The sequence below is a fragment of the Suricata suricatta genome, chromosome 2 (genome assembly GCF_006229205.1).
Source record: "Suricata suricatta isolate VVHF042 chromosome 2, meerkat_22Aug2017_6uvM2_HiC, whole genome shotgun sequence".
NCBI lineage: Eukaryota > Metazoa > Chordata > Mammalia > Carnivora > Herpestidae > Suricata > Suricata suricatta.
The window spans coordinates 58,672,796-58,688,515 of record NC_043701.1 but is presented as its reverse complement, the minus strand read 5'-3'; the positions used below and the strand labels follow the sequence as shown (position 1 = coordinate 58,688,515).

General features: G+C 39.6%; 1 protein-coding gene across 1 annotated transcript in view; it reads right to left on the bottom strand.

Annotated features, from left to right (window-relative positions):
• VPS41 (VPS41 subunit of HOPS complex) overlaps positions 1–15,720 on the bottom strand; it is a 168,745-nt gene that overhangs the window by 94,128 nt on the left and 58,897 nt on the right. Inside the window, exon 5 of the mRNA XM_029926759.1 lies at positions 4,053–4,127. Coding sequence (XP_029782619.1) covers positions 4,053–4,127 — 75 coding nt within the window. The remainder of the gene's footprint in view (positions 1–4,052; positions 4,128–15,720) is intronic.

Genomic DNA, 15,720 nt, shown 5'->3' with positions numbered 1-15,720 from the left:
ACATTCAGAAAGAGCTCTTCTCCTTGTTCTGGAATGGATAAACGAGCAACACAAAATGGACACGAGGTCTATAAAAAGGATATCACAGAACACCATTCCAATGACTCGGAGGGAGATAAAGCGTGCTTTTAGAAGTGTTTACTAGTAACAAGAAAAGAAAGGAAACTAGAAAACCACTGGGTGGCTTCAATAAGAAGAAAAGGCCTCTATGAGTCTGGAGCACAAAGACAGGATGATGAGAGCTAGCGATTATTAGATGTTTCTTCTGTTCCTGAGACTATTCCAGTTACAAGTATTAACTCATTTTCTAATAATCACTGAGGCAGGTGCCATCATTATCCCCATTGTATAGAGGGGAAAACAGGCTGAGGCATGATGAGACGGCAATAACTTACCTGCAACCAGTCACATGGCTACCATGCAGCAGGAGAATTCTCTTCCTGCCCGTTAGACTGTACTGCCCAGCACTCTAAGACATGCAAGAAGTTGTAAATTAAAAAAAAAAATTAAATATATGTCTGGCTGATATTAAAAAAGAGCTGGGAGCAAGAAAAAGATTTCAGAAAAATTAAAAATCTAAGATGGAATAATACTCTACTCACTAAGGCAAAATGGACAGTAGAATGAAAGCAAATCAGCTAAGGGAACAGACCAATCTCCCCGACTCCAGAGAAATGAACAGGATAAAAACTATGAGACAGGAAAGCACGTGTGTGTGTGTGTGTGTGTGTGTGTGTGTGTGTGAGAGAGACACACACACACACACACATACACACACAACAGGACCAATTTTCCTTATAACCTACATATTTTCCAAAGGGTGAATAGTGCTTATCCAGTCATCCTCTTTCCTTGACAAGTTCCGGCACAATAATGCAGGAGGAAGAGGAACCTGGGTGGCTCAGTTGGTTAGGCGTCCAATTTCAGCTCAGTCATGATCTCAGGGTTTGTGAGTTAATGCCCCACGTTGGGCTCTGTACTGACAGCTCGGAGCCTGCATTCTGCTTTAGATTCTGTGTCTCTCTCTCTCTTTCTCTCTGCCCCTCCACTGAACACTCTGCACTCTCTCAAAAATAAAAATTAAAAAAAATTTTTTTTTTAATCATGCAGGAGGGGAAAGGCCAGTCTACAGGGGTTAAGGAGTGAATAGTTAGCTGGGGCGCCTGGTGGCTCAGTCGGTTGAGCATCCAACTTCAGCTCAGGTCATGATGTCACGGGTCATAGGTTTGAGCTCTGTGTTGGGCTCTGTGCTGACAGCTCGGAGCCTGGAACCTGCTTCAGATTCTGTCTCCCTCTCTCTCTGCCCCTCCCTCGCTTTCACTCTGTCTCTGTCTCTCAAAAGTAAATAAATGTTAAAAAAAACTTTTTTAATAAAATAAAAAAGGTGTTAATGGTTAGCAATAAGAACAGTTAACATACATCCAGAGGGCTCGCCATATACCCAGCACCTCACAACGCCCCCATGCAGACCTCCAGGCATGCTCACTGCCCAGCTTAGGAAGAGGGGGCACCGGGGAGCCAAGCGGTGCACCCAGCCCAGTGCGGGGGAGCGGAAATGCCGCCATGCTCTCAGCCTCTGCGTGGTAACTGCCTCCAGCCTAAGTATTATTGGGTTTCTTTGAAGAAATGAAAATAAATGGAACTGAAGCAATAATCAAAATCAGAACTGAAGTAAACTTTCCTGAAATGAAAACAATACTTCAGTATATGGATCACAAGGACTTACTGTGTTCCAGACAAAATTAATGAAAATAGACCTGAACAAGACATAACTTAGCAAACTGAACTACAAGGGTCAGATGCTGTTGTTTTATTGTTGTTATTATTATTAGTCTAAGCTCCAAGGCAGGACAAAAAAAATTAAAAAGGTTTCATGAAAGAACAAAAGTATGGTAGCCTCAGACATGTCCACAAAAATAAAGGCCAGACAAAAGGGAACAACATCTCCAATATTTTAAGAGGAAGTATCTCCACCCTGTACTCTATACTAAATTGATTCTAGTTTACATAAGAAGGTGACATATTTTTATCTGAGGGTCTTAATACACTAAAGAAAGAAATACCACAATGGCTATATAAAGATGCATTAGATCTAGATATCTTCAGCTTATCTTTGTAACAACACTTACGCTTTTATCATTAATAACCACTTTGCCAGATCATTCTATTCTATTCTAGTTCAATTTTCACAATACTGGCTAGCTTATATAAATTATGTGTACCAAAAGATTTATTTTCAGCTTTACCAATGCTAATAAAACATATGTGAAAACTATTTTTAAAAATGTATCCTGTGTTGAGGCACCTGGGTGGCTCAGTCGGTTAAGGGGCCGACTTCTGTTAAGGTCATGATCTCGCAGTTCATGGGTTCGCGCCCTGTGTTGGGCTCTGTGCTGACAGCTCAGAGCCTGGAGCCTGTCTCTGAATCTGTGTCTCCCTCTCTGTGTTCCTCCACCTGACCACACTCTCTTTCTCTTTTAAAAATAAACATTAAAAAAAATTTTTTTTTCACTTAATGTATCCTGGGTCAACACACCACAATATGACAGGAATGGGACTAACGTGAGAAAACAGCTATTTGCCGAGAAGTGTACCGGATGGTATCTGAGGGTCATTATCCACCAGACAGAGTTAAAATATCCCACTCTGCCACAGATAGTAATTATTCAACATTTAAAGCTTTGAAAATTCCTTGATAGAAGTATTTTAATAAGAATCCTTTTTTTCAGTTTGAAAAATGAATGTTCTCTTTCAACCAAATCCATTCAATTAAATTAGCTGTCAGTCCACAAGGACCTTTTTGTTCTGTTTTAAGAGAATAAAATAAAGTTGACCTTTCTGTACAAATCCATGAATGTAAAAAGGTTTCAACAGTTTGGATAATTCTCAATTTCCATACATACCAACTCCTCCCTCAACTCTGTGACGATATGGTTGACCACAGGATTTTAGAAAGTACTGCAAAATCTGACCCATGCTCTTTGGAAAGCACAGGGTTCTGATTACTATTTTTAAAAAAAAGACTCTTTGGGCAACATTAAACTTCGACATGTAAAATGCATTCTTGTGTGTCCAGAGGACTTCATTTTTCCTTTGTTAACAGATTAAATGGGTATAAATTTTTTACATGGAGTACATGGTTTTTCATTTACTCATCTTAATGACCCACTGAATTTAGGTCACGTAAAAATATAAAGTCAGATTAGGAAATGTGCTCTACTCTGTCAGGAACATGGAAGATTCTAGAAGGGCTCTTCATGCACTTTCTTCTGAAACTCTTATTTTAGAAGAGTAGCTTAAATACATTGTACATTAGAATGTGATCATTGCGGACCAACATTAGAAAAGACTTCCATCGACTGAAAAACAAAAAAGACATTCTTATAACTGGAAAATCAATCACCGCAGCCACTAACTGTCACAGCACAACACGAGCAGGAGGCACTGATAATTGTTAGTTACGCCCCGCACAAATGATGTATGTCCTCGGTTGAGGAAGTGGGTGCCAGGTTTTTAGAAAACTGTACATATATTGATTTTACATTTATTTAATGTGGCCATTGTAAGACACTTTATTCTTCTGATAAACTATGATTGCTTATCAAAAGATTCTATAATTCAAGAGAAACATTCATAACTTGTGTGGAAATGAAAACCACCGGCCCACAGAAATCATACCCACAAAATCCAATTTTGTGGATTTATGGCAGAAAGGCATTAAGCTACTGTCTTGCAGGAACTGCAGACCAGTCACTGAAGTATAAGTGGCACAGGGGCAATGATTAAGGTGACACGTCGCCCTGCCACAGCTGTTAATCAGCTTAATACTAGTTACATTATTGACATTCTTGTAATTACTTTTCCTAAGGCACATTTGTGCAAAATATATTTTACTTTAATTATAAGCAATCAGAAGCAGGTCCAATACCCAAAAAGAAGAATCCAGGCTCTCGTAGGGCCGGGGTACAGTAAGCAGAGGGCTTTGCCAAGCGCCTGGAGTTGGGGGGCAGCCCAGCCCTCAGACCGCTTCTGACACCACATCATGGCCATACCTTGCCGTCCTCGGAACACACACCCATGTGCTCGCCACTTTCATCCAGGCTAATCTGATTTATCTTCACAGGACTCTATTAAAAACAAAGAAACAAACATGTAAAACTTCAGGAAAATATCTATCAACAACCAAATGCCTTGGCTCTTTGTAAACACTGAAGTGATAAAAATCATCTTAGTTTAGACGTGGGAGTGCAACACATATTTTGTTTTTGCAGGTGAAAGCAGTGACACATCGCTTTAGTCTCACACACAGAAGAAGATTTCCTCAAAATTACGTATTTCGTGTGCTTGAAGTCCCAGCTAAAATGTTCTTTTTGTTATGGGTTAGATGCCTTTTTATTTGTTCCATTCTATTTATTCCACACTCTAAAATTCCTTCCCAACCAAATCCATTAAAAGAACACAACAAAAGCCAAAATAAAAAATCAAGACGTAAAGAAAAATGTTCAGTTTTAGTTTGGTTCACCAGCTACTCTATTTGTTCTTTTCTCACAAATCACTGAATCAACTTCGTATTTGTATTTTATGCTTAGTACTTTCTGGAGGGAAATCCACAGGGTCTAGTTGATATTCCCTAATTTGTTCTCCCTATTCTTTCCAGTAATCTCAAATTTAAAAATTCTGTGAAGACCAAATGCAGGCATTCTACTTTGGATGTATTTTCCCAGGTGTAAATACCCAACTGGACTTTCACTATTTTTCATAGCTTTCTGGTTCTCTATGTAGACAACTGTTTACTTACTAAAATATTCATATAGGTAGATTTTCTAATAGAAGTCAAACTGGTAAATGAGCCATATGGGTGACTCCGTTAGTTAAACAGCCGACTTCGGCTCAGGTCATGATCTCACAGTTTGTGAGTTCGAGTTCCACATTGGGCTCTGTGCTGACAGCTCAGAGCCTGGAGCTTGCTTCGGATTCTCTGTCTCCCTCTCTCTGCCCCTCCCCACTCATGCTAGCTCGCTCGCTCTCTCTCTCTCTCTCTCAAAAATAAACATTAAAAAAGTATTTTAAAAATTGGTAAATGTTGACAACGTTAAAAAAATAGGTAGCTTTTGTTTTCCTTCTTAAATAATTGCAGTTTCCAGCTATTTTACACAAAACATGATACAACAAACTAACCATGGAAAGAAAAGTAAGCCTTCCCCAGTTATGACAGAAGTCTGCAGATTGGTTTTTTTCAAATATCTAACCTGAAGATAAGCTGGCTTGTTGATAAGAATAAATGGAAATACACAAAATGGGATGTTACTTTCTCAATGGAATCTATCTCAGAGCTAGTAAGCGAAGGTCAGGGCAGACCTGACTCCCAGAACTCAGAAGGCCACCCACTCACTGACTGATGATGGTGACAGAAACTCCCCAGTCTCAGGTGGAGACGGCTGACCCCCGAATCTTTCCCCATCTCGATCTCAACACAAGCAACACCCTTGTAAAATGTAATCTTTAAAAAACAACCTCTCCTTAAAAGTTCTTAGAGTGTCAAAAGAGGAAAAGACTTTGAAGACAGAAATTTGATCCCTTTGACAGGAGAATAAGCCGAAGCCCACAGGTGAGAATCACAACAGAGAACAAGTCAGGGATCTGACCCTGAGAGCAGTGGGCCGGCATCCTGTAAAGGGAATGCTGTGAATGGCAGCAAGAAATACAGAAAACCAATCTTCTTCAGATAAATGCTTTCCTCCTAGAGTGTCTTCTGTTACTAGTTCCCTAATTCTCATCTTTTGATCATCAAACAACATTTTTTTAATTTGAAGTTTATTTAACTATTTGGGTGGACAGGCAGAGAGAGAGAGAGAGAGGGAGGGGGGGAGGGAGAGAATCCCAAGCAGGCCCCCATGCTCAGCATGGAGCACAACGCGAGGCTCAATCTCATGAGCTGGAAGATCATGACCTGAGCCGAAATCAAGAGTCAGAAGCTTAACCGACTGAGGCACCCAGGCGCCTCACAAATGACACTTTAATACCCATTCTACTCTAGGAAAATATAAACCTCACATCCCCCTGATTGTAATTTAATTGGCATTTGGTTGTAATCTATCTCATTTTATAATTTAATAGGTGCATGTAGCCTGATCAACACCAAAGACTCCTGTCCTGTCCAAAACAGTAGCATCCATGAGTGGCTGTCTGTATAGAAGATTAAATAGTCAAAATTAAAATAAATATTTCACTCTCGGCTGCACAGACGTTGCCAAGTGCTAACCGCCACATGTGACCAGCACCTACTGTCCAGAAGGCACACGAACCACAGAATGTTTTCATCATGGCGACGGCGCTGTTCCAGGCCTGCAAAACCGAGCCGCAGTGCCGAAAGTGAGCCTTCTTCGCAAGGCCCCTCTTTACAACAACTGACAATAAGTAGTTCTTCCCGCATACGTGTCAAAATGTATGGGGTTTTTCTTCCTGGCCTCTGGTACCCTGCCAGTCTTCTCAAGAGTCCTACCGTATCACTTCCAAACACCCGGCCACACACGTTAGCTGCTTCTCACACCTCAGGGGAGAGCAGTGGGCGTAGGATGGTCATGAGCCCCTCCCAGTAAGGAAAAGGAGGTGCTGAGGGTTTCTGTGAGCTGTCCAGAGCCCCGGTACTTCTCAGTGGCCGGGCAGAAATAAGCCAAGCTTTTCATTACAACCTGTTTCCTCCGGAGTAGAGTCCACGGTAGCAATATTACGGGGGAAATCAGATCTACGAGATACGAGGACCCTCTTTCCCTCACATCACTGCTTGCAACAGAAATTCGTTTTTGTTTTTGTTTTTTCTGCCAATGATCAATATCCATTGATTTATTTCCCTATTTAAAAAAGTAAGCATTTTTCTTCAGGCTGTCTGCTAATTAATGTGCTCAAGCAGCTGTGTTTGTTCACAGCTCTCACTCATTGTTCTATGAATATGTGTGTTGTTTTCTGGTTATTTTCCTTTTTATTTTTAGGGCATGAGGTCTGGATACAAGGCCTCACCCAGACATTGTATGTGGTCTCCTTTTTTCCCCTGACTTTTACTGCAAGACGGCTATTGTTTTCTCTCTTAACGTCTATGTTTAAGTGTTTAATCCTTTCAGGACTCATTTTCTTCCAAAAGGATATCCAGTTGGGCCGGCCCCATTAAATAATCCATCCTTCATCTGAAGAGAACTAGGTCTGCCATACAATGAATATTTACGAACACTGAGATGACCTTGTGGGTTTTCAATTGTGGTCTCTCCTGTCTATTGCTAGATCAACTCACCACTGACTTAATTATAATAGACGCAGTATGTCCTCCTACCTGGTAAGAGGCAAGACCCAGGCACAGTCCTTCACACTTTCCTTGGCTTTTCTCAACATCCAAGTGAAGTTTAAGAGGAAATGACCCTCATGTTACTGAACACAGTGGTCCCTGTTCACGCCTAGCTGCCTTTACCTCATGAGGACACGGGACACTGCTGATAACTCTCTTTGCTTCCAGATACCATACGTGTCTGGTTTGCCTTCTAAATTTCTAGCTCTGGCGCTCTCAGCACAGAGTCCACTTTGAATCCTGTCTCCCTCTCTTTCTCTCTCAAAAATAAACATTAAATGAAAATTTTTTTTTCCCCTCTTTGTCTCCCAATTTCCTGATTTCTGTATATCTTGGTTCAGTCCGTGCAGCTCTTCTGACACCTCTATTTGTTCTTTTGGCTCTTTCCTTCCCAGCCATGAACGGACTCCTGAATTGTAGCAATAGACTGGGCCTCTCCCTATTTCAGAACAATGAACTTGGATGCCCAACATGCATGTCCACGAAAGTCTATCCAAACCCAAGATCCTGAAGACTCTCTTAGGAAAGAGCTCTTCTTTATGCCTTCCTCATCTCAGTCAAGAACTACTACGTTCTTCTGGCTGTCAGCACAAAAAAACCTCAGATTCATTCTTGACTTCCGTTTTTCTTTCACACTCTATTGTGTAATTGTCAGCAATTCTGGCCATCTCTTAAACCAAATTTACCCAGATGTTGACCACTTCCACCAGCCCTACGGCTGCCAGCCTGGTCCAAGCCCCCATCATTCTTGTCTGTATTAGCCTAACAGTCTCCTAACTGGTCGACATGCTTCTGCCCTAACTCCCGCACAAGTCTGTTCTCAAAGAGCCAGCAGAGAGCTACTGTTCACAGCTGATCAGATAACGTCATTCCTTGGTTTAAAATCTTCCCATGGCCTCCCGTCTCAGGATGAAACCCGAAGGCTTCACTGGGACCTGAGAGTCCTAAACAGTCTGGCTCCAGCCCTGCCTCCAACCCCTCCCCTCATCCACTCTCGGCCTCGTTCTCTCTCCTCCAGCCACGAGGACCTTCTTGTTGTCCTGACTTTGAGCCTTTGCACTTGTTGGCCACATCTAGAATGTGTTTCAGCCAAATCTGTCACCTTCTCAGGGACACCAGGCCAGCGATCTAAAATCCCAACGTTCACCCAAACATTACAACTCCTTCACTGCTTGCACTCACCATAGCACTCACCACTATCTACCTTACTACGTAGTTTACTGATTTATCTTATTTACTATCAGACTCACTCACTTCAATATTAAATTTGTGAAGGACAGTTTAATAAAAAGATTCCAACATAAATTTTTCCAGAGAACAGAATATGTTTCCCAAATCATTTCACCAAACCAGCATATACTTATAGCAAAACTCAACAACGATATGAAGAGAAAAGTACAAATGAATCTCAGTCATAAACATAAATGAAACAACCTAAAGGAAATATTAATAAAATCAGCATATATAGTAAAAGCATGTTTACTCCAGAAACACGAAGGCTGTTATAACATAGGGAAATTAGTATGTTTTAATTTTCTGCATTAGTAAAGTGAGGGTGGGTGAGCCTGGGTGGCTCAGTCAGTTGAGCGAGTCAGTCAGTTGTGCGGACAGCTCAGAGCCTGGAGCCTGCTTCAGATTCTGTGTATCCCTCCTCTCTCTCTGCCCCTCCTCCACTCACACTCTTTCACTCTCAAAATTAACAGTAAAAATTTTTTTAAAAACAGCAAACAATGAGGAATAGCAAAAGATCATCTCAATAGATGCAAAAAGTGATCAAACTCAACACCCATTCAAGGCAAAAAAAACTCTTGGCACAGTAAGAGAAAAATTCCTCATTCTTACTTAATGGTGGCATGGGGAAAGCCTTCCCTTTGATATCTTTACAGTACTGACTCTTCTAATCCACAAACCTGGAGCATTTCTCCATTTACTAGACCTTCTTTAAGGTCTCTAAGTAAAATTTGATACTTTTGTTGTATTCTGGGCAACCTTTTCTCATTCCTGATATGTAGAATAGGATTCCATTTACACAACATACAAAAATAGGCAAGGGCCGCCTGGGTGGCTCAGCCAGTTAAGTGTCCAACTCTTGGTTTTGACTCAAGTCATGAGCTGCCAAGTTCCAGCCCCAGTCCTCAAGCTTGGTGCTGACAGCATGGAGCCTGCTTGGGATTCTGTCTCCCTCTGTCCCTCCCCAGCTCACACCCTCTTTTTCAAAAAAATAAACAAACATTAAAAAAAATGAGCAAAATTCCAAGAGAATGCACAGGTGGTACACACAGAGGGCAGAAAATGGCAAAGAAAAGCTAAGCATGTTTAACTATAAAGGTCAGTGCAGTGGGGGTCCCTCTAAGGAGACTGTGAGGGGGTGCCATGAGGGGGGAGGTAGGTCACACGGTCTATTCTCCAGAATGTTGGTTACGTGATTGTTTGCTTTATAACTATGTTTCACTGCACATTTTTATGTGCTTTGTAAACCTGTACTTCACGATAAAAAAAATAAACATTAAAAAATTTAAAATTAAGAAGAACTTGCCCATGAAAACGTCTGGGGTCAATACCATCAAAGGTATATTTCTTGAATTATGTTTTGCTCCCCGTGACTGACAAGCAAATGGAAAGTTCTTGTTCTATTCTAGTCATCTAGATTTTCCCAGAAAATACTGCATTTCATATTGTTAGTGCTGAAAATTTTTTTATTTTACCTTTTCTTTTTTTCATATTTTAATCACACTAATGATATTACTATGACTACTACTAATAATTTAACATTTACTATATGCTTATTATGCACCAGGCTCTAAGTGTTTTTATACATACACCACTTGGTCCTCACAATTTGAAGAGGTAGATACTATTATTTTCCTATTTCATATTTGCAAATATGAAAAAATTTTAATGTATTCTATTTTAAATTTTTCTATTTAATCTACATTTACTTTCCCTTTTTGTCTTAGAACAATTTTAATGACCTTATTCTAATTTCCTGATGTCAATAAATTGGGCATTAGTTTACTGCTGATCTGTTAATCATAAAATAACCAAATGTTTGGCATGTGCCTTTGAGTATACCAACTGGCCAGAAAATAATATGTAATTGCAGGAGTTATTTGTTTTATTTCACATCTAAGGATGGTGACAGTTATCTGCAATAATTTATCTCGTTATTAGTAAGTCTCTAGTATAACTACAATTACAGTCAGAAATACGATTTGTATGTTTTTAAATTGACTGCTCTTTGAAACTTCAGATACATCATATCAGGGGCGTCAGGGTGGCTCAGTCGGTTAAGTGTCTGACTTTTGGTTTCAGCTCAGGTCATGATCTCACAGTTCGTGAGGTCTGTGGTCAGTGGAGAGCCTGCTTGGGATTCTCTCTCTTCCTCTCTCTCTATGCCTCCCTAGCTCACACACATGTGGTTTTTTTCTCTCTCTCCCAAAATACATAAATGTTAAAAAAAAAAAAAAGCTATCAAAGTAACTCATATTCTCTACTTTGTGGTTCAAAATATACACATGTTTAAATGTTATGCTGTTTTCTATATATCCTTATTTGCTTTTTACTTCTTGATCAAAGACTAACAGGAACAGGTTTCAACAACTTTCCACTACAAACGCAGTTCTGTCCATTTCTCCCAAGTAAAGTTTGCTCTAGATATTAGAGGCCCTGTAATTTGGCAAAAAGGCATGATTATTAATGTTTCCTCTTACCTTACATGTAATCAATATGCTATCGGGTCTCCTAGCGAATATGCTCTTTTGCCTTCAACTCTACGTTTCCCTCATGTTTTTATTGCCAACATTCTTAATATTTATTTCGAATATCAAAGCTGAGGCTAGTTTTCTTTTAGTTAACAGGGAACTATTTTGTAATTTTTAGAACTGTGTTTCCCCATTCTGTTACTAGTCTTGCTATGCTCCTTAAATTCTTTTCTCTTGCCCGTCTAGGAAGAATTTAAATGCTGTTCATTCTGTTTGTATTCTATTAGTGATTATCTTTAACTTTTTTATAAATTATACTTTGCCTCTCACTCCAAATCAATGCAATTGTATACACGGGCTCAGTTAGAAGATGAGGTATTTACCACGTTTCCTTCCTACCTCCTTCTTTTCTTGATTTTAAAGTAAAAATACAAATATTTTGTATTTCCTAAGTCACTTCAAACAGAATTGGGGAGAAGATCTAGTGAATACGTTGGTAAAAACCACAACCTTAAACTGTAAGTTCTAAGTATGAATCTAGAGGAAGGAACTGTTTAGCTAGTGGGATGTTCCTAATTTTAAAACGGATTCAAGAGACATCAGTAAAGGATGAGGAATGCTTACCTCTTGTGTACACTGCAAATAACTTAATAGTTTATTACACATTTAAATGTTTCCTTTAGGTTTTGAAAATATTTGGCTTTTTTTACTCTTGAAATCAAGTAAAGTCAACTCACACACAAAAAAATAGTACAAATTATAGATAGGCAACAAGAGTCAACCTCAGTAATAACAAATACATAAGAATATGAGATATTTTATCTGTTGAATCAACAAAGATTGCTTAAGTATCCAGTTTTGGCAAAGAAACCCCAAAACAGACACTCCTCATACCCTACTGGTGTGGACCCGGATTTGGAGAAACTTTCCTAAGGCCCATTTGGCACTGTGTCAAAACTCTTTAAAATATGTGCTGCCTATTTTACATGAGACATACTAAGGTTATTTTGCAAAGATGCTTTCCACAGCAGGTTTCCTAAGGCCTTAAGAAATAGAAATGATCTCAATTTCTAAAAGCAAAGAATGTAAATGATAAAAATTAAAAACGAAAAAAACAAATGAAGTTTAAAAGATGTATTACGTAATAAAGAATTTGACTTTATCCAGAGAGAAGTCAGGCCTTTGTCCTTGGCTTCTGGAAGATCGTCACTGTCCCACCTGCACAGCTGATAGGAACGCCTTTGTTAAAGGCCTAAGACCGGATGGTCTTTCAGTGGGCCATGCCAGAAAAACTAACCCTGTGATTTCAGGTGGGGGCTTGCGGTCTCAGAGTGTCAACCAACCCAGAAGTTCAATTCCACCATGTGGACAGCCCATGAACCAATCATGCCTACATAACCGATTCCCAATAAAAACCCTGCATCCCAGTGTGAGTTCCCCCAGTTATCACGTACCTATACCAGTCAGTAAGATGTCCTGAGGACAATGCGATCTTGCATCCAGGGTCTGCCCTCTGTGTCTCTTACTTGAGTTGAGTTTTTTCACTGTATCCTTTCCTTGTCATAAACTGTGAGTGTAATAACTTTCAGTGAGTTCTGCGAGGCCTTCTAACTAAGCATCAATCAGGAGACAGGAATGGAGAACCTCCCAGATCTTGTACCTGGTGTTGGAGGTCTGCAGCAGACTCTCTCACCTGGAAGACTGTGCCCTCAACTCTGACAATCTGGCTAGCTCCGAGGAAACATGATCCAATGTTTATAAACATGACTATACCAACAGGTATTTGCACATAATATATGTGACTGGAAGTAGATACTCCAGAATATTAGCATTGGTCGTATCTGGGTGCCGAGATATTATTGTTTGGATTGTCCTTTCCTATGTTTTGCTAGTTTTCTACAAACATATTTATTTTGTTTGTAATTCAAAGATAACTAGTTTTTAAATGATCATGTAGTCTGTTCATGCAGTTAAAACCAAAAAGATACCAAAATTGATCTTAACTGGTAAAGCCATCACACCTGCAGCATCTATTTTTATCTGAAGAGACAACTGAGTTATCATTCCTGTGCACATCAGTTTCTATTAAGAGTTCCATAATAGTTAATCAAGAACAAATAAACAATAGGATTTCAACATTACAGTTGTCAACCAACTGGTACAAATAATAGGTCTGAAATCTATGAGGTCTCCCAGAAACAAGGACAAATGCCTTCCACATATGTACCATTTCCATAGACTTTAAATAAACACAAAAAAGAGAAAGGGTACAGGATGGGAAATGGAGTGCAAGAGTGGGCCTTTCTTCAATATGGAGTTTTCTAATTGCCTGTTTTACACACAGAATTTGGGGGTAGACAGATGATGGGGGTATCTGCCAAGATGGGATACTGGAGTAGAAGTAGACAAGATAAAGGGACCTGAGTGAAAAAATAAAAATATAAATTAAAAAAAAAGACCAGAGAGGAATGGCCTCAGCTGTATTTTCCATTAGCTACAATTTTAATCCTAATGGAGACATGTTTGGAATTCCGGACAATATAAGTGAGTTTGTTCAAAAATCAATAATGTCAAGCTGACACTATAGAACTTACAAAAATGTTTCCTTAATGGAACCAAAAAAAAAAAAACCAGCAGCCTGAGTAAGCAGGAGGGGGCGAGGACAGCACATCCCTTCTAAGCCCAAGTCCACTACAGGTGGCCTCAAGTTCTTAAATTTAAAGAAAAGGCAAAATCACCAACATGTACACCTCATGTGATAATCAATCACCTAATGTAAAATGCTGGAAATAAATACACTTAGTATGGATTATGTCAGCTCTTCAATTAGGAATAAATTCACGGTCATTTCGAAAGCTGCTTTTAATGGTGTTCTTTGTGGTGACTTCTTTTCCCCCGACACTCCTCATCATCCCACCTTAAGCTATCGGTCCCCCAACAGTGAACCTAAGAAATCAATCTGCTAATGTATAATTTGTAAGGCTCCTCTGACTAACAAATGGATAATTGATTCCTTCACAAATGCTGCGTCCCCATGGACACGGAGTGGAATAAATAAGAAACAGAAGATGGATTCCATTTTCGTTCTCTGAGATCCACTGGTTAGCGAGCCCAACATCCACACGCGTGTTGCCCAGGCAGGTTCATGCTCTTTAGTCACAGTTAGCAAGCACGCTGCACTTACATGTGTGAAAAGCAAATGCCTGTTCTTTCATACTCGGGAAAAGCTCTTTTTACTGCTTATTTTACCCTCCCCTGATGATACACCCTGAGGTGAGCGAGACCTCCAGCTGGATTTAAGAAGTCTTTGAAAAATATACCTCTTGTGGGTTTTCTGCAAATCTGCAAAACAAACATCTATTTTCTCGCTGACTTATTCTATGGCTAAAACAACCTAACCTTTCATGATAAACTCTCAAATTTGCCTCCATGGCTCTAAGATTTCATCTCGGGTTTTCAATACTCAGTATCAGGCTTAAAGGAGAGCTGACGGTCCACATCTAGCAGTCATTTCCCCGTGATCCTGACCATAATACGTTTTACTGTTCAAACAAGTATGCAAGAAAACGGTCTTCTTGTGAGGTGTTAAAGATGATCCTACCTCTCTCAGATTTAAACTATTAGTTTGAGGCTCTTGGTGCGGAAATCCAGCTTTTAATGGAAGCTGCTATTTGTGCAGATGGAAGGAAAAATGTTACGTCAGTAGCAATTCATTCCAACTTGAGAAATAATTAGAAAATGTAAAAAGCTACAAAGTCATTATTTTCCACTCTGAATAAATGGGGGTAAGGGCTGGGGTAGTGGTGAAAGGGGGCACAATGGCGTGAAAGTTATGTTTCAAATTTTGTACGATGATGTGGCTGAAATATTTCTTATTCTAAAATGACTAGATGACTGATCATCAGTTAAAACTTTATACTGCATTAAAAAAATTTTTTTGTTTTTTATTTATTTTCGAGAGACAGAGAGACAGCACGAGCAGGGGAAGGTCAGAGAGAGAGAGAGGGAGACACAGAATCTGAAACAGGCTCCAGTCTCTGAGCTAGCTGTCAGCACAGAGCCCAACACGGGGCTTGAACCCACAAACCGTGAGATCATGACTTGAGCTGAAGCCGGCCGCTTAACCGACTGAGCCACCCAGGCATCCCAAAATTTTATACTTTCAAAAGTGCATCCTTTTTCAGGGAAATAGAAAAAAAACCTTCCTAAAATTTCTATGGAACCACAAAAGACTCCAAATAACCAAAGCAATCTTGAGAAAGAAAAAGTTGGATTTCAGACTTTATTACAAAGCTATATTGGTCAAAACAGTATTATGGTACTGACATAAATATAGACACACAGAGCAATGCAAAGAATCAAGAGGCCAGAAATACACTCATGTGTATTTGGCCACCTAGTATTGAGTATTTCAAGAATACTCAAAGAGGAAAGTATAGTCTCCTTAATAAATGGTAGGGAAATTCATATTCATGTGTAAATAATGAAATAGGAACCCCTATCTTGTATCACTCACAACAATGAACTCAAAATGTAATTAAGAACTTAAAAGTAAGCTAGAAAGCCCTAAAACTCCTTTAAAAAAAAAAAAAAAACCCGGGGGGGGGGAACATAGCTCCTTGACAGTCTTGGCAAAGATTTTTTGTATATGACGACAAAACCACAAGTAACAGAACCAAAAAT